This window comes from Balaenoptera musculus, chromosome 9, assembly GCF_009873245.2.
Source record: "Balaenoptera musculus isolate JJ_BM4_2016_0621 chromosome 9, mBalMus1.pri.v3, whole genome shotgun sequence".
Taxonomy (NCBI): domain Eukaryota; kingdom Metazoa; phylum Chordata; class Mammalia; order Artiodactyla; family Balaenopteridae; genus Balaenoptera; species Balaenoptera musculus.
In genome coordinates this window covers 88167877-88188157 of record NC_045793.1, presented here as the reverse complement: position 1 = coordinate 88188157, position 20281 = coordinate 88167877, and the positions used below count along the sequence as shown (strand labels likewise).

The 20281-nt window shown below is 35.4% G+C and overlaps 1 protein-coding gene across 3 annotated transcripts in view; it reads left to right on the top strand.

Moving 5' to 3' along the window:
- Positions 1 to 20281, top strand: part of RELN (reelin) — a 531612-nt gene that overhangs the window by 269246 nt on the left and 242085 nt on the right. For all 3 annotated transcript variants that reach the window (XM_036863169.1, XM_036863168.1, XM_036863166.1), the window contains exons 7-8: positions 8519 to 8615; positions 14029 to 14080. In XM_036863169.1, coding sequence (XP_036719064.1) covers positions 8519 to 8615; positions 14029 to 14080 — 149 coding nt within the window. The remainder of the gene's footprint in view (positions 1 to 8518; positions 8616 to 14028; positions 14081 to 20281) is intronic.

Below are 20281 nucleotides of genomic sequence, written 5' to 3'. Positions count from 1 at the left end.
GTAATGATGATCACTTGGAAGACATATCACCTAATAGGCTTACCCATGTAACATGGAACATACACCTTACAAGTTTTCAAGACCAGGTGACTACGGGAGATCGTGAGTAGGTGAGAAAAGTCTGGCAAAATAAATATTTTATCGGATGACACACCTTTGCCAGAACTTCTAATATATCACTGTATTTTGGGGTTGTGGAATTATAATTTGATTTTTAGGGTTTAATGGTCCAATATTCTGATCTTACGTGCATCTTTTTCTACTTTTTCTCTCATCTTTTCCCTCTTGACTTCACCTTTTTCTACTATCTCTCACTCTCTCTTCTCTTTTGTTAATAACTTTTTTCTCTTATCATTAAACTCTCCTCTAACCTTCGTCTCTTGCTTCCTCCCCCTCCTTCCTCTTACCATGATGCAATTGCTCTGGGGAAAACTTCATCTACAATAGAAAGGTTAACCAGGAGGTGTCCTACTAATAAAATAAGGTGTGAATCTGGAGGCTTATTATCTCCTTCTTTAATCTCTGTTTTATATGACAGAAATAAGAACTCACTCAATGGAATTAAATGCCAAGTACATTTTTTTTTTTAATTTTTTTAAATTTATTTATTGATGGCTCTGTTGGGTCTTCATTTCTGTGCGAGGGCTTTCTCTAGTTGTGGCAAGTGGGGGCCACTCTTCATCGCGGTGCGCGGGCCTCTCATTATCGCGGCCTCTCTTGTCGTGGAGCACAGGCTCCAGACGCGCAGGCTCAGTAATTGTGGCTCACGGGCCCAGTTGCTCTGTGGCATGTGGGATCCTCCCAGACCAGGGCTCGAACTCGTGTCCCCTGCATTGGCAGGCAGACTCCCAACCACTGCGCCACCAGGGAAGCCCGCCAAGTACATTTGAAACAAGTGAGAAAATATTTCCTCAAGCAGTATGTAGTGGAATTCAGCATAGTAGGAGGTCAGAATATTGCATGCAGTAGTAGGGTGTAGATGGGTTATTTTTAATCCAAATAATATTTGCCATTATACCTCTTAGCAAAGGTGAGATCAAATTTTTAAACTCCCTGGTGAAATAAGAAGAGTTCTCTTACCTTCCTCAGTGAGAAGTAATGAGAAAGAATGAGCTATAAATGGAGTTTGTTATTTTCACATTTAGAGCATGTGTTAGCTCCTTAGAAAAAAGGCATGACATCGTTGAAGGTGATATTATTCTCAGTCTTATAGAGTGAACTTTCCTTGCTGTTTTTCTAAAAATATTCCACATTTACAAAGAGAAGAGGATTTTATGAGCGTTTTTTTTTAAGCTTGATCTTTCACAAGTAAATAGTCATACCTTTTTACTATAAAACATTGTCTCTTTGCTATAACATATGGTCAAAAGTTGAGTGTTCTGCTTGTTGAGGTTTTTTTTTTTTAAATTTTTATTGGAGTATAGTTGATTCCTTGTTGAGGTTTGAGTGGAAATTACAAGAAGCTCCGACGTCTCCAGAAGAAGTCAGCTGACTGCCCATCTCCCACAGGGCTAGCAGGGTCCTATTTACTTTGGTGGATTCACCAGTCCCTGATCTGGCCTTGTTGTGCAAGCCCACACATCAGATGGTGTCAGCACATGCAGTGTGAGCTGTAACTGGGGGAAGAGACTTGTTGTCTTTGGGTCAGGAAATTATAAGAGATTTCTCTTTTCTCTTTCCATTTTTAATGTACTTTTTATAATCAGATCAAATATTAAAATTATTTTAATATCTCTGTTCAGAAATGCCGGTGAATAGACAATTCCGACTCATAGAATACCAGACACTGAATCCTTCAGAGGCAATAAATTATGGATAGATAATACGATGTCCTCGGTCTTGGGGACAAATGGCATGTATCTCAAATGAGAATTTGATGATAACTGATTGTCACTGAGTTTCCAGGTGATTAACTTGTTTCAGCAGAGTGACTGACTAAAGGCTGAGTGATTTCACTCTGATCCAAAAAGAAGAATGAGCTGCGTAATGAGACTGCTCTTGAGAAAATAATATTTTAGTTATTTATTTACTGTTATCAGGATGATGTTACCACCAACCATTCATAAATCTATGGTTGTGCGAAGGAGCCCAATTTTCTCATTAATCCTCCTCCTCTTTCCTGTGTCCTGAAAGTCCTGTGTGAGTCACTGCAGGACATGGGGACTGCAGGGAACTCCAGGGGCATTTCACTCCAGCTTCCTCTGTGCCTCCTGAACCGGGGCTTTGGTGTGTCTTTCAGCCTATTAATTTTAAAGTCATGATTAAAAACAGAATTATACCTTCAGAAGTGTGCTCTCTACAGCACAAATACACATTGCATATAACTCCTAAACAGAAACAGCCACCTAAATGATAAAAAACAAAGACAGAGAATTGACACCACAATAACAAGTTTCAAACTGCCAAGGAGCTTGTTAGAGTGAAAAACAAATCTTGGTTCAAAGCATTTCTTTTTGCTTTATGTTTCCAGTTGGACCCTAGATGTGTTGGTCAACAAGTACCTGCCTTCATCCTTACTGATTCCTTTATGTTTTTGTTAGTGAAAAAAAGGTAGTGTGATAGTGTGTATATAAAATAGGGATGAATTATGTAAGGATGTACATAACCAAAGCAATATTGAATTTGATTATATACTTTAGTCCAGTGAATTCATTCTGAACATTTTCTGTGAAGTCCATGACATTTCTCTTATTTTTGTACATTTCATTAGCAAAGCAAAATCCCTTATCCTATAAATGAAAAAAAGAACTTTTAAGAAAAGACATTGTAGCTCTTCCAGATAAACTCTGACAGTAAAAATGATGACAAACATTTTTGAAATGCACATGAGTTTTGTAGAATTGGAGTTCTTTTCTCTTCTTGGCTGCATTAGAGTAGAGTAGGAAGAATATTGGACAAGGAGTCAGGGAATCTAGCCTCTAGTCCTGTTCTGTCATTTGTAAAATGAAGGGGTGATGAGACTCGGTGATACTTCAGATGCCCTCTAACTCGAACGACCAATGATCTGTGAACTGTAGTAATAGATGAGATTCATGTGGTACCTAAGCGTGTGATAAATAGATTCAGAGAGGGCTCAATATATTCAGGCTTTGCCTGGTCTTCGGGGATAGCAAGCATTTCCCTTAAATTGTCTGTTAATCATACTGTTCATGGCAGATTATATTTTGAGGTGGGCGATTCGTATGATGTGCTTTGGTATTTGTCAGATTCTTATGTTCTGTTTTTCATATTGAGAAAAAGAAAAAGAGAGGGAAAGTTTTCTTAGATTAGAGAAATATTCGGTATTACTTTTACTCTTAAGCAGAGAAGCAATTCATTTCTAATCCTTAGCCTGGGAGGTCACATTCCTTTTTAAATTGAAAAATAAAAGTCTATTTAACTGGGATTATTTAAAACTTCTTCTTCCCACCAATCTCTGAAGAATATGTTACCTAACTTTACAGAGCCCCTCATTTTCTTGAGAAAATTCAGTTGGGAGACCACAGTTTAAATGTTAGAAATAAATAGCACTTTTTGTTTGCTCCAAGCCTAAAGAAAATTGGACTGCTCATTATCCAGCAAATTGAGCCCTTATTCTTAGGAACAACTCATAAGGGAAGAGTAGAATTTTAGACTACTAGTATTATTCACAGAGAGCGCCCATTGGGGTTAGGTACCTAACCCTCCTCAACCAAGTTAACTTGTTAGACACGGGCATTCTGAGAAAGACAGGGAGGGAAGAACTCAGGCACTCAGAGCACTTAGGCATTGCTTTAGATTCTGGGATGAGCCAAGAATTTCTCTTCTTGAAATTTGGATGCTTATTTACATCTGTAGGTTTTTAGAACTTACCTTGTTTTTCTGACATGGATCACTATTTCCTTCGGGGAAGCCATGACTCCTAGTTGCCCTTTGTACTATTTGGCCTCCATCAGAGTCATTGTGTTCATCATGAGTTTGTGATTTTTCTTTTCCTTTACGATGATGGCATTCATGTAAGTGGTTGTACAATGCTCAACTTTAATGGTAGAAAAAATATTAGGAAGGTCATATTATAGACTCACTGTTACAAAAGTCACCTTGATGGGCAGCACAGAAATGTTAGCATTGTTAGGAACATGAACAGAAATGAACCCACTGCCAATAATCATGGAAAAGTATGCAGGGATAGCCTCAGATTGATACACACTGCAGGGTGACAATGATAGCTGGAGCTTTCCGGAAACCAGACTAAGGATATAGTTGTTCCCCAGGGATCCATTCTTGGACCTCTACTTTTCTCACTTAGTATATCCTCCCCTCTCCCCCTGGCCCCCAGTAATATGCACTCCTATGATTTCAACCATATCTTAAATTGTCCTGTCAGTGCTGATCTCCTTTCCCTGAAGTTCAAATACATGTAATCATTGTCAGCTGCTCATCTCCAATTGTCAGCATAACCAGAAGAGCAGTCAGTTTCCAAGCCCTGTAATTCCCTAGAGTTGAGCTGTCCAGTATGGTAGCCACTAGTCACATGCAGCTATTAATCACCTGAACTGTGGTTAGTCTGAATTGAGATGTGCTGTAAGTGTAAATACACCCCATCATTTGAAGACTTTTTATGAAAAAAGAATGTAAACTATATCATTAATAATTTTGTATAATTGCATGTTAAAATATAATTTGAGTATACTGGGTTAAATAAAACATATTATTAAACTTAATTTCACCTATCCTTTTTTATTTTTAATGTAGCCATTAGAAAGTTGAAAATTACATATGTGGATCATATTATGTTTCTATTAAAAAGTGATACTCTTTTCTTCATCTTCACCTTCTTTCAAGGCACTGTTGTGTCCTACTTGTGTTATATCAACAGTCCAGTCTTTTCTACCGCTAATCCATTATTTGCTAGAGTAATTTTCCTAAAAGTTGGATCGTATCATGACTTTGGAAACAGAATGGTAGGAGTTTGAATCCCAGTTCTATAATTTTCAATCTGCGTAACCTTGGACAATCATTTAATGTCTCTAAATCTCAGTTTTAGCATCCTCTAAATGTGGACAAAAATAAAGGCGGGGTACATGAATTAATTGAGGCATTGTTTGTAGAGTTCCAAGTGCAGTATCTATCACTTGGTAAATGGCGCATGAGACCTTCCATGAACTGGCTGCCACTTTCCAGCCCCATCCTTTGCCACCCTCTTCATGTACCAGTGTGGTTCCAGGCACACTAACACACTGAAGTAGCAGTTTTACTTGTATCATAATCTCTGCATTCCTTGTGCCCTGTGACACCATCACCTTTCTTCTTTGATTAACTCCTATTTCTCATTCAGGACCAGTTCTGGGACCACCTCCTTTGGGAGCTTTCCCTTTACTTCCTTAGTCTAAGTTAGGTACCATCACAGCCAGCGCATACTCCTGTTATAAGGAGTGAGGAGCTATGGAAAACGTGATGGGTGTTGGAATTAGCAAGTCCTGGGTCCAAATTGCCAGTCTGTCAACTTCACAGCTGTAGGATTCGAGCAAATGCTTAACTTCTTTGAAGCTCAGTTTTCTTATTAGTAAGGCGAGGACACTGATAACTATCTTATAGAGAAGTTGAGAGATTCAAATAGGCTTTAGAATATCTGGCACATAATAGGATGCAGTAAATAGCTATCATTGCATTGGCACCCTGTATTTTAATTGTGTGCTTGTTTCCCTGCCTTTCCTTCTGGAGTGTAAACTCCTGGAAGAAAATAATACTGTTTTTTGTTTTGGTCTTTGTACCACTAAAGCTCATCATAGTGCCTATAGGTTCTCAACATAAGGTTGTTAATTGTAAGAATGAATTAATGAATGATAAATGAATAAATAACACCATCGGCAGCTAAGAGTGGGTTGGATTTGACCACCCAGAGGGATGTGCTTTCAAAATAAATTACAATAAATTATGTTGACAAACCCAGACATACTGTGAGAAATTCAAGCAAAGGACATTTAAAAGACCTTGACAAGAAGCTAACGGATTTGTTTCATCAATCCTTGGTGAAGCCATTGTACCTCCAGGTAGCAACAACTCCGTGAATAATAGCCGGTAATTCTAAATCTTTAAGTTTCAACAGGGTACCAGTGCCTTTGTAATTTTATTTTAAGTTTCTGGAGCTATACAGCACAACAAAGAAAGGTCCAGAGGGGTTTTTGAGCCAAATGGGGAGAAGGCTGTATGTGATTGCCTTTTTCTTGTGTTTATTGTTTTTTTAACTCCTGTTATTCCACAAAATAGAAGTGGTTCTCCAAACACATCAAACATCTGTGGTTTATTCACTGGTTCCCGAGTGCCAGGCTGTAGGCTACCTATGCTAGAATCACCTTTAAACAATATACAGATATCTAGGCTGCACATGAATCCTATTTAATCAAAACTGTGGGTGATGGAGACTTGTAATACATGTATTTATACAGATACAGTTTTTCTGACATACAGTTGATTTGGGGAGTGCTGATCAATATTTATAGATAGAATGATTGCTATGAGAATTCAAATATCAGACCTCGGACTTCACATCAACAATGATGCTTTTAGTTTAGAATCACTGGAGGAAAATGGCAGATAGTCATTGTGAGAGTTGAACAATCTTTTAATTTCTCTCTGTCAAAGCTTATATTTCTTTTGAGCCATTTCACAATGCCTTGGAGGCCAAATAATCCTCATGTATCAATAAGTAAGAAGCACACTGTAATTTCAGTGCTACTGCTCTGTACTTTTATCATAATCACACTCCTTGGGAAAAATTAATGTATAGTTTTAAGAATAGAATAATAGTAGTAAGAAGTTCATGTAGTAGGTTCCCTGTGGGGAAAAACAACTAATATACATGTTCTGGATGAAAATGGTAGAAATCCATAATAATAATATCTAACACTTATGCTAACGCTTACATCATGATTGCTCTATTTGAAGTATGCCAGGCTCTATTTGAAGTGCTTTAGATCTCAGGCCTTAATAATAGTTCTGTTTATGAAGTTGCCTTATATTTATTCACTCATTCAACACATATTTATGGAATACAACATGCCAGGCATAAAATGGTGAACAAGAGACATATTTGTTGCCCTTATGAAGCTACTACTATGCCTCTTCTAATGTCAAGGACATTTTATTAGAATCTTGCTTCACAGTAATCAAGAGAAGATTTAAATCTCCTGCTAAGATTTGAGATACTACCTTTTAAAATTCCATATCAGAAGTTGTTCTCTGTTTATTCTTAAAAAAGCAAAGCTTTTTCACATTGTTGATCTCCTTTGTATAGGAACACAGCTCAAAAGATTAGAATAATTTATTCCATGCAATACACATATAGGAAATAATTCTATTTTTTTTGCCACGTTTTTACTTACTTATTGTGCTTCTGCCTCTTGCTTTATGGGCTACCTGGTATCTTTTCACACTTCTGTCGTCTTCCTATTTGAATAGGACTTCCTGCTCCCTTTTTTCTCTGAGATTAGCAAACAGCTGAAAGGGCCTGATACAATGATCTTCAAAAACAAAGGGCATGGTGCCCTTTCCATAATGTTTGGCACCTAGAATGTGAAAGTCTTTGAAAATGTCCTTTCTGCATGAAATACAGCTCTCATGTGCTTTGAGGTTCAGACTGAGGAAACATAATTCTTTCTTTGTACATGTAATGATTCTAGGTTGAAGTATCATGATGCAAATCATTGTCAATGTTATTGTAAATGTGCAAAGTCAAATCCAGAATATTCATATTGTCAATTTATACTGAAGACATGAATATACTTATTTTTGAGATTCTGTTCTAAGGTTTTATTAGCCACTTCACTTTATAATAATAAAGCAACTAATTAAATTATTTACAAGGTTAACATTAACTCAGTCTCCAAAATTTGCTTGAATTAGAATTTGTGTTTATTTCATATTTCTATGTGGATTAAGTACAATCAGATTCCATTATTTTTTACATTTCGTAGACATGCAAATCTATTTGAGGACCGTTATTTTAAACATTGGCATTAATCATAACTCAAAAGAAAAAGGTTTAAAATTTGTAAAACACCTTTTGATTTCAGAGATACATGGTTTTGGTTGATTATATAAGTGTATATTACTTTGCTTATCTTTCATATTAGCAAAATACTTGTATTGGGCATAGTATATTATGTAATGATTGTTAATAATACCAACGGCCATTAAGTGCCTACTGTGAGATTGGTTCTGTACTCTGTGTTTTATATACACTCTCTCATTTAATCCTCATAACTATGTGATATTTAGGTCAATATTATTTTCCTCATTTTACAGATGAGAAAACTGAAACTTTGGGAGGTTAAGTAACTTGCCCACCATTGCGAGTAACTGAAAGAATTGGGATTGAAGTTCAAATCTTTCTGTTTTTATGTTTCTTTAACATGTCACAATACAAAATACCATTATCTTCCTCGAAATGTTGATTTCAACTGAATAACAACAACTATTAGATCTTTCTTTACCTGAGTGATAAACCACATTGTGCTACTTAGTTCACAGCCTGAGGTTGTGTTCTGTGTTCCCACAGGGTTGAATGTAACAACTGTGAGACTGGAGAACAGTGTGGTGCAATTATGCATGGCAATGCTGTCACCTTCTGTGAGCCATATGGTCCAAGAGAATTGGTAAGTATGCGCTATTTATGTACATTATTCCAAATACATTGTCTTTACTGAACTTTTTGCCAACAAAAGGTTTTCCTACCCAATTCCAGTTCAGATAAAAATTTGCAGTATTATTTATGAGTCTATTGCAAATATCTCAAAATTAGGAGCAGTGATTTTATAATTTATTTTCAAATGTAAAAAATAAAGAATGCAGTAATAAAATTGGCAGCATCAATGGATCTCATTAAACATGGTGCATCATTGTGATTATATGCCTTTTTAAAAATATGGGTATGACAGGCCTGACATATGATATATATGACACACATATATTATATATATATATCATATCTAAATAATTTGTGACTTTATAAGTTCTTGTATAAAGCTTTACTTTTACACTTCTTATTTTCTTCTTGCAAGCCAAAAATATTAGATGAGCAATTTTATCACATTATTTTTAAACTTTGTTTCCTAACCACCTAGGAACTTTAATGAATTATTTTAAAATGAAAAAGCACACTGAATAAACCAGTTTTTAAAAAATTTTGGTTTATGCCAAACTGTTCAGTAGTAGGTTACTTTAATTTAGATGATTAGATTTTGCTTGCCAAAGGTAAGTCCTTGGATCATATGTAAAATGAAACATGAGCATTCTAAATTGAAAGCAATAAAACCACTAGCCATCAGCATGTGGCTAGTGAGCCTTTTGTTGTCACTTGGTACTTCTTTCTGGCACCAAGACTACCTTCATTCCACATTCTTGAAAAAGGATATAAAAGCAATTGTTGTGTTATACTTCTAGCTCAATTTCTTTGCATCTAATTTTCTTTTTGCAACATCTCTTGTGCTTTGCTTTTCTGCTTTTTGACTTGAGTTTCAATGCCTCTCCTTTTTTCTCCCACATCTTCCTTATGATGGAGTTTTTAGTAACAAAGTTGTGTTTTTCACCCCTCCATCACAGTTATGTTTCCAATTCATTAATTTAAAAAGTGGCCAAAAGACTGGCTTCCACAGAAAAAAGGAGGAAAAAACCTTGCTAGGTAATTAAAAGAAGATTTAGTTATCAAATTGTGAAAGTCAGTTAGTTTTTATAACATGGTTCTTATTTTATGCTGCTTGAATACCCCTTTCATGGCAATAGATGAATTTAATTTATTAAACATATGAGCTTCAGAACATTGATAAATTGAAGAGTTTTTAGTTGAAATTAGAACACAAACAGAATTAATTGGATGCAAATTAAAATAGGTGCTCATAATTCAAGTCTTAACAAGATATTATAATATTCCTGCAGACAAACGTGACTCTGTAGTGAAATTCTTCTTGAAAAAATAGATTTGCTAGTACATCTTAAATAATGTACCATGACTGAATTAATTATCTATAAACCTTAAAACAAAATTAAATTTTTGTCATAGTTAATCAAGCTTAGAATAAATGCCTATTTTAGAATGTTCACCCATTCAGTAATATTTCTGGAAATGCTTGGTAAATTCTTTTTTGTTTCTGATTAATAAGAAATAAACATGTCTAAGAATATAATGCCAGAATTCATATTTCTGTAACATAGAAACTGAAGTATCTAGTTTATTTGATCCCATGTAATATATTTAATCCTGAAGGTTTCACTATATCCCAGTTTATTTAGCATTAGAGCTTATACACCCAGTGGGCTAGTTTTGAATTGTGTTATATAATTAATGTGAGATCAGCCTTTCAACTAAAAAGGAAAATATTCAAAATAATTATCTTTATCCAAGAAAGGAAAAAAATACACAGATTTATATTTACGTCATAAGTATTTTCCTAGGATGAATTGTGTTGTAGACTCAAAGGGAATAGAATGAAGATACATTAACAAAGATAAGGATGACATCTACATTTTACACACTAGCAACTTCTAATCTCCAATAATTTTTATACCGTATTGGTGTCCCAGGAGCAGAAATATATATTGTACCCAAGTTGTGTTTACAGAAGAAAGATCAATCGAAAGAAAAGTGATGAATTCAGTGGTCAGTAAACATGCTGTTGTCCACTAAAATTCAAATATTTGCACGGCACTTCAAAACTGAATCCAGTTAAAACAGTTGTGCATGAGAACTGATGAAAGTTATCAGCCCCAAACATCACTTTTTAAAAAAATATACTTTAAAAATTTTCATAAATCCAGTTCTTACTGAAGTTGTGAAACAAAGAACCACCGACCACAGGTGAAGAACCTTAGTAGGTTAATGCTTTATTTTTTAAAATGCCTAAAAGAGCATTTCCATTTTGTGAATTCAGTCAAATGGCTATTTCATTTCAGTAAAACCCAGAGCCAGTGAGAGGCAGTACCCGCTTACACATGGGCACACCACACATTTCTGTTTCCACTGCTGCTCTGCTGTGCAGCCCTCACACGTTTCACTACTTAAGGGAGTCTCCATATTTCAGGGAGTGACACCTACCTCACTTGATTCATTTTGCTAGTCTGAAATGAAGGTAATGAGGAACTCATTTACCCACTCCTTCTAGAGAAAATGTGCTCTCTCAGAGCTTAAAACAAAAGTAGTCATGTTACTCTTCATTTTTTAAAAATAAAATATTTACTCAATTATTCTCTCATATTTGAAAATGCATTTTAGTTACAAGGAGGAGTTTGGGCTAAAACAGGATTAAACCCAGTAAAAATTTGCAGGGAAGAAGTGTAGAATGAACAGCCTCAGCCTGCAGTGAATTATTCAGATTCATTTATTGAGCATGTTAATTTTCTATAATTTTCTATAATTTGGAGTTTATTTGATAATTTAAGAGCAGTGAGATTTGGTAGGGAAAAAGTTCTCTCTCAGACATTCATAGTCGCTATAATATTTATCAAAATCTCTTTAAGAAGTCCTTTAGTTTTCAGAATGTCCCATGTAAAGACTTAATAACTTTGCAGACTGAAATCATATATTTGAACTCAAGAATAATAAATAATTTATAATACTCAAATGTAAATATAGGTGAATAGATTTTATAGGCAATGCTTCATTGTTTTTTTTCTCTTCATCTTTCCTGTTCTTTCTTGTAGCTGACAATTTTACTAATAAACTAAATGGGGAAAGGTAAAAGAATGGGAGTCAACAGTCCTTAGCTTCCCTGGTGAAGAAAAAAATGTGGAATCAATGACTAATCGAAGTCTAGGGTCACCCTCAGTTAGCACATATAATTGAAATTTGGCACTATTTCAAGTGATTTACTGTTTGCTAGCAGAGGTCACAGCTGTGAAACTTGATCACCCAGGTGACACAAGCATCGTTTATTACACCCCCAGCATAAGTATCAAAGACTCTCTGGTCTGTTTAATGCACTAGCAATAGCAATAGCTGTGGTGATTTTAACTTATATAATACCATACCATTGTTTCAAAGAACTTATATTCAGGAGTGTTTCATAACTCATCTGGGAATCTACTCAGTTACATAAAATCAGAGGGGGAAAAGAGCATTCATTCAATTTTGTGAAAAATTTTTAAAATTTCCATGTGCCTCTTTGGACTTCAAGATCAAAATTTCCAAGTGGAACACCCATGAGGATAAGTAGTTGAACTTACTTTAAAAGTTATGAGGGAAAAACAAGCAGATTTCTTTTAACCTTGCAGGACTTTTGGTTCTGTCTAAAACATCCATGAGACATTTGGTTCATAAGACATTTGGTCCACACCAAAGGGTCCTTGAAGTTTGGTCTATCCAAAACATCCATGAGCTTGTTTGGTCCACATCAAATGGTTTGGGCCAGGACCAAATATCAAGGACTTTTTGTAGTGGACCAAATGTCTTTTGGGCATTTTGGACAGCACCAAATGTCTGCTAACCTTTTCTAAAGGAATCTTGAAATGGAGCTAGTATTTTTGTTATTTAAAGAAAATTCTATTAGTGCATTTTTCCCTAATGACTCTGGTGAGAGGAAGGAAGTAGGAAACAGTTCTGAGCATGGTGGGCCAGCTTTCTCTTAAATAATCTGTGATAATGAGAGATTCACCTGACATCCTGACACCAGTGATTTTTGCTATGGTGAAAATCAATTAGGAGCTGATACCTATACTGATATCTAGACAACTTACAAAATGGGCTGTCTTGCCCTCCCCTCTATTACCTTTTCTGCTTCTTCATGAACTTTAAAGCCACATATTTAAAACACATGCTCAGTCATGTTTCCAAATTGTGTTGTAGAAATGGGAAGTGCAATTCAACTTTTTGATATTCACATCTCAGCTGAATTCTAGCACTTCAAGAGGCTTGCTCACTGTTTGTCCACGAATTCCCGTGGCGATTCATGAACTGGGTATCTCTTGACTCTTCTGCATTGTGAACTCCATCACATGGGGACTAACACAGTGCAGGGACAAGTCTAAGGATGTTATTATGACATTTAAGAAGCCTACTGCTTCTGCCATGTTGAAAACACAGTTATACACTTTTTGTTTTATAAGGTGCAGTCATGGGAGGCATCCCATACCTTACCTTATGGGGTCAGAAACCCAACAAGAGAGTCATTGAAAATGAGAACCTTATTTCTCTTACTTTCTTTCTTTCTTATTTCATCTTACTTAAGCTGGTATGGGTCAAAGTCACTATTCCATAGAATGAATGAATGAATGAATCATTCATAGAATGAATGAGTCACTATTCCATAGAATGAATGAACGAACAAAAGAATTAATAAATAAATATTTTTTAAAATTTTAATTTATTTAAAATTAAACAAGGTACCATTCCTTTTTTTAAAAGGGGGAAAAATGCTTCTTCATGAAACTAAGGGAAAATAATAGAAATGTGTTGGAAGAGTATTTCTAGGCCCATAATTTGATTACTTTTTGGGGGAGTGACAGTTTTATTGAGAAATAATCCTCATATTCTACAATTCGTTCATTTAAAGTATACAGTTCAAGGTTTTTACTTTATTGACAAAATTATGCAGCCATTACCACAATCAATTTTATAACATTTTCATCATCCCCCAAAGATATCCTGCACCTTCTACCTGTTGCAATTATATTTATTTTTCAAAACGTTCTTTCTCTTCTCATTTGCTCTTAATTTTGGTCCCAATTTTTGTTTGGTCACTTTTTATGATATTCTCTTGGGCCCTAGGTCTGTTGATGAGGACAGAGGGGAGGTGGTGGGATGAGTGGAGGGGACTGTGTTACATGCCTGGTAAATTATACTAAGAAAGAGTTTTCGATAGGACCCCGAGAAATGTACCAGCAGTGTCTAAGTGAGGATCTCACAGAGAAATACATCTGTGTTCTGACATGTCGACAGAAGTAAGCTAACCACTGGATAAACATAACCTCTGTTTATGGTTCCTTTCTATCCTTTACACTCTCCCTCCTCCTGAATCTTCTCCTCTTTCTCCTCCTCTCTTTCTATCTCGTCTTATTTTGTTATATTCCTTTTTCTAGATTACCACAGGCCTTAATACAACAACAGCTTCTGTCCTCCAGTTTTCCATTGGTAAGTTTTTTAGCAGTTAAGCAATTTAACTTGGAAGTGTTTGTTTTAATCATAGTGTATAAGCAGGATTATGGTGCCAAATACTTTTAGATTTAGAGAAGAGTAAGTCTTAACACTGCAGTAAATAATTTAAAACATTTTTGAAGTGAAATAAAAAAATTGTAAATACTACATCCTGTTCTCACTTCTCTCGGGCAGCAAGTGGTATTTAAAAATAATCCAAATAATCCGAAACATCTTAAAGGTGGATTTTGAATGTATTGGATTATTACACAGAATTACCTTACTAGTAATGTTTTCCTCAGATTAAGATTGAAATCTGTTAAATTTCCTGCATTCTTACTGAATGGCAGTGAAAAAGATAATTATTGGTGGCTCAGAGAAACCAATTAAGGCTTCATACTTGACATAAATAATCTATGTTTAATTCAGACACAGATAATTTTAAAATGACTGTATCTGGCAGTATTTCTTTTAAGTGCCTTTGTATTAGAGCTAAAAATTTCTACCCAAAGCCTTCAGTAAAATCAGGTATCTTTTGATCAAGTGTTTATAGTTTTGCTGTCTATTATATTATTTTCCATTTGAATTTTCAAAGGTGTATATTAATAAATAGCACAAGTTTCCAAAGGGAATGTTCTAGGTAAAGAAAGATGTTGCCTTCTAGATGGGGGCTAGTTTATTGGTCTTGGTCTCATAACATGGAAACCTCCTGGCCTCTCCCCATGACATGCGGACTGCTAGCGGCCATGCCCCTGAGACGGCATCCTCCGCTTTCCACTGTCTTCACCCTCATATCTTTGGGCATCCCGCATTAGCGAAAGGACTGTTTCCCTCACTAGCCTTCTAGTCCTAACTGCAAATCAGTGCTCTCGCAGCCCACTGTGGTTGATTGTGCCTGAGAACAATTTTCTTCAAGTCATGTATTGTAGTTGTCACTTTTTCCTCAGGTTGCCTCCTTTCAGCTTCTGTAAGTAAAAATGTGAACCTGCCTGACTACGGTTTGGACTCTTCTTCTAACATTGATAGCATTACCTATAACAATTTACAAACTATTCAGAAGTCCATATGTGGTCATAAGAAAAGCATTGGCAAAAACAAAATAATGAGTTTTTTGGTAAGACGATTTTCTTTGATCTATTAACAAGTGTATCCTAAATTTTCTATAATGAGCATGTAATACTTCTATAATCAGAAAAAAAAGCTCATTTTTAAAAAGTTGTGGTGCTACAAAAACAGATTTTTAAAACTCTAGCATGACGGGCTAGTGTAACTTAGAGGTTCTTAACCAGAACAAATGTGTTTAAATTCATTATGCTATTAATATAAAATATAAGCTAGATTTTTTATTTATCTGTATTCTGAGTATTTATTTGAATATTAATTTCAGATAATATCTTTATGCAATTAAAGAACACAAGAGAATGCTCTTTAAAATATATGCCTCACAATTCTACTATATTTAAATTTTAGTCATGGTAGCAGAGATCCAGCACCAATTAAATTATCCTTCCTTAAAGGAAAAAAAAATTCTATTTTTGTAAATAGTAAAGAGTATACTGTGGAGCTGGCATAGATTCATTTCCTTGCCTTTCAATAGCACCCTACCATGAACAATAGAGCTGATGAAAGAGGGCCAAGAAGGGGTGTTTATCAGAGAATTTAAGGTTTGGTGCCTGAGACCCAAAACCCAGAGCATGCACCATGCCCAAAGGCTTGAGACTAGACCCAAAAATGTGACTTAGCAAGAATCCTTGATTTCCCCACAAGCCAGAGGGCTGCAGCTCAGCAAGCCAGAGAGTTGCTTGTATTATACAAAGCATGGATTTGAATCCCAGGTTAGAAGACTGGAAGAGTAACCGAATCAGGGAGTTGCAAAAAGATGGATGGATGGATAGATAGATAGTTATGTCAAGTTTATAACTAAAAAATACACTTAGAAATCTTTTTTGAGTGGGAGGTTTAGAATAAAAAGTGAAATTTTAACATGTCATTGTTTGGGAATGAAACAAAATATTTAGTTAAAGAAATTATAATTTACTGCCTAGTGACTTCATTGGGGAATTTGCTTACTGCATTTTGAGAATGAAAATTCTTGGGAACTAAGAAGTATTAAAGTGGCTGAGAAACAATGTAGTGGCAAACCATTAGCTGTATGGTGTTGTATGGTAAATAGGCATAGCGGGCAGAACTTTCCAGAAATGGTTTTGTGTATCTCATGATGAATGCTTGGAGTAGTATTCTTCTGTTTGTATGTATGGTGCGAGGACTAGACTGGGGCACATACACAAATTCCAGAAACGTCATAATTGTGTATATTCATCCTGAGCTTTACAAGCCCCACAATAACCAAAGTAGCAATCGCAGCCAAGTAGCCACTGAATTTATATTCTCTTCAAAAATTTTATTGAGTGTGTTATAAAAAAAACACTGTGTGTAGACAGTTCAACATTTATATTTATTTGTGTCTTGTGGAACTTTCCAAATCTATTCAAATAGTGTGGTTAAATATGGTCAGTCAGATTTAGAGTCACTCCTTAAGGAGTCCTCTGAGATGTTAAATGTTCATTGTATATCATGATGATTCAGATGTAATATAGACCATTTTCTAGGGGATTCTGTCATTATTTATGGCCTCAATGATAAGTATGTTCATAACTATGGCTATATAACCACAATTGAATAAGTTATTGCCTTGATATTTTTATATTGCTCTTGTAAACATTTTAATTTCATCACAAGCGTTATCCAAGGTAGTCCCAAGTACCTCAGGGATATGTATATAGAAATGTCTTGAATTACTAAGGAGTGTCTCAAATAAACTCTATCATGCCAATGTTTAGCACCAATGCTATCCCAGCTCTTTCTAAATACACACACACGTGTGCACACACACACACACACACACACATATAAATATACAGACTATCTTAACCAAATGAATTTTAAAGTTAAAGCATTCTGAAAACACAGTTCTGCAAGTTGAAATGTACCAGGTTATCAACAGCTAAATCATCATGAAAGATGTCCTAAAATATTCTTAGAACAACTTTTCATTTTTCCATTCCAGTGAAAGATCTCATATCCATTTCTGTGCTGAGGCATTGATCTGCTACAATCCTCACTTGATTCATTAGATTCAACTTGTGGAATTTATGGTTGTAAGCTTAAGGACATTTACCCATTTCCTTTAGATTTCCTCTGGGACAGGAAGAAAAATTTGAAAATGCCCTTGTAAACCACTATTTTACAGATGCCTCCAAACTCTGTTTTCCTAGGCAGGGTCCTCGGTCCAAGGGAAGTGCTGGTAGTGCTTTGGAGCCATTATTCACTTAACAAAATTTCACTGACTATTTGTTGTCTGCTTAGGCTTTTCTGAGCTAACGTTAACTATGGAAAGACAAAAAAGTGAGAAAACAACATTTTTACAGTGTTTAGTGGTGTGGTAGAAGGCTCTGGATGCATATGGAGCATGAAACATCTAGAGAATTACCAGACTGTTATAAACATAGATGGATGTGTGTACTGGTCCCTGTGGTGTTAGGTCCTGCAGAGTAGAGCAATTCAGGAAGGCTTCTTAGAGAGGAGAATCCCTGAAAGTCAACAGGATGAGTCAGTGGAAAGGACAAAGTTTTTCCAGTTCAGGAGATAGAGTGACATAAGCAAGGCTTAAAATGGGAACATGAGTGCCCTCCTAGAGCAGGACTGGCTGGGGTTGCTATGAGCAGTGTCACAGTATTTGTGTCCATCTGAAGAGTTAATCTGCATCAGCTGGGAGTTTTAAGTAGGAAATAGAGGTCAGAAAAATGACCTCTTTCTCTCTTGAGCAATAAAGAAATATAATGAAATTAATTCTTACTGTGTGTGTGATCTTTCTTAAGAAAGATCAGTTGTGTTAAGAATGGCTTTGTCCCTTCCTTAATGTAAATCTGCATTGATTCACTCAACAAGAACTTGCCAAGTAATATGCTTGTTCAATTTAGCCCAGCTCTTTCTTTCAGATTAATAGAATCCATTGGCTAAATGGGGATTGAAAGTAAAGCATTTAAAAACATACATTATGAAGAACGGTTTGCTATGGGAGGTAAATCAGTCTTGTCCCTCATGCTATTCTCAGCCCCTAGCCTAGGGACTCAAAATTAGTAGATGCTCATTAATATTTCTTGCCTGAGTGACAAGTAACTATTACTGAGACATCTGTAATATTATGTAGCCAAGTGCTAAATTGGTATGATGCAGACATTTCATGCCAAGAAATTTGGGGGAGGTGATCTGAGGACCTCAATCAATGGAAAAGATGACCCAGAAGGAAACAGAGAATCACCAATAAACTATGCTTTTAGTGAAGCCAGTAGATGAAAATACATATCCATGTGCTTATCAGTTTGCTATTATTGAACTAGCTAGAATATTTTATTTGTTCATAATTTATAGAGTTAGTATCTTTTTTCTTTGGTTTTACTTATAAATATCCTAAAGATTTTGGGTTTTGTGGGTATGTGTGCGTGTGTTTTTTATTTATTTATTTTGGCTGTGCTGGGTCTTCGTTGAGGTATGCGGGCTTCTCTAGTTGCGGCGCACGGGCTCTAGAGTGCGCAGGCTCAGTAGTCGTGGCGCACAGCTTTAGTTGCGGTATGTGGGATCTTAGTTCCCTGACCAGGAATCGAACCCGGGCCCCCTGCATTGGAATCGTGGAGTCTTAACCACTGGACTGCTAGGGAAGTCCTGTGTGTTGTTGGTTTTTTTTTTTTCCACTGCTTTTTTGTTTGTTTTTAATCACCTCAAGCAGAGGAAAGGCATTATATCATAAATGTTTTATATTTACAGATTAAGATATGAAAATGTCCTTAGGCCTGAATTATTCTCCTTTGTGCTGTACATGCTACAGAGTCTCTGAGATAAATGAGAGCTACTCATTTTGTATTTTGAAAAATAAAAACTAGAAAATTACAAAGTTAGAGGTATTCATTACTGAATTGGAAGATTGCTTTGTAAAAGAAAAGAGATCTTTCTCAAATAGATGTAATGAATAAAATGCCACTTATAAGAGGTATTATATTGCATTTAGCATGAGGGAAGTTTTTCCCTCAAGCCTGATTCACAGGCATCTTAATTACTTAGAACTTGATTCAGTAGAGAAACTGTCCCTCAACTCTTGGAACAGCTAATCAGAAGGAGGAGAAATTGAGCCCTCTTATATCTTGGTAGGAATTATTGCTCATTTCCTCTGTGAATATCCTGAGATATATTTCTAAATCAGACTCTTTTTTTTTTTAAGAGTCACTTTTCCTGGGTAAGTAAGTAAGACCTTGGGGAATTTATTATGAAGTCGTGAAAAACTCTTTTGAAAACACGGGAATCTCTGAGTATGAGGCTAACAAAATCTCTGGTGACTTGAGCTCTAAACATACATAAATAAAAACAGAAGTTTAGAAAATTTTAATGGTAAAATTAGCTCAACACGTGCTTTTAAGGTTAAATACATGTTTTATTTGAGTTTAAAATTCTTGGATATAAAAGATATTAAAATAAGATTTGTTTATTACTTAATTTTTAGATCTTCAGGAATCTATATTAACACAAAAATTGAAATATTTATATATGGAACACTTCTGGGTTATCTATTTAATAATTAAAGTTTGGAACTGATTTTAATTCAGGTTATCCTTCTTCTTCATCCTGGAGTTGACCTTTTTAGGGAATGTATATTTAAAAGACCAGTTTATATGAACTTTATATATTTTTCAAATCCACCTCACCTCAAGTTCTTAAGTCCTATCTTATGTAATAAAGGGGAATATTCTGAAATATTGTAAGATGCTACTAAGTATAAGGTTCTGGCAAAGATTGTTGAGATTAATTATGTCTTTGCATTATTGAAACTGATAACTAAAGAGTTGTCTTCACGTGAATTAAAATACAGTTTGAAAGATACTGTACCCTTTCTCTTTTGAAATATTTATTTCATTGTCACTCATCTTGCAGAGGCTTAAAAATAAATATTAATAATTCATTCATAAATATGTTTCACTAATATTTATTGAAGGCTGTTCTAGTAGAAGGGATAAAACAGTGAACAATAGGATGAGAAGAAATTGATCATTGATATAGATTAAATGGTCTTTCCTCCATGAAAACTCATCTCATTGCCACACCCTCATATCTCTGAATCCCCACTTCCTCTGTGTTTATTTTATGGTG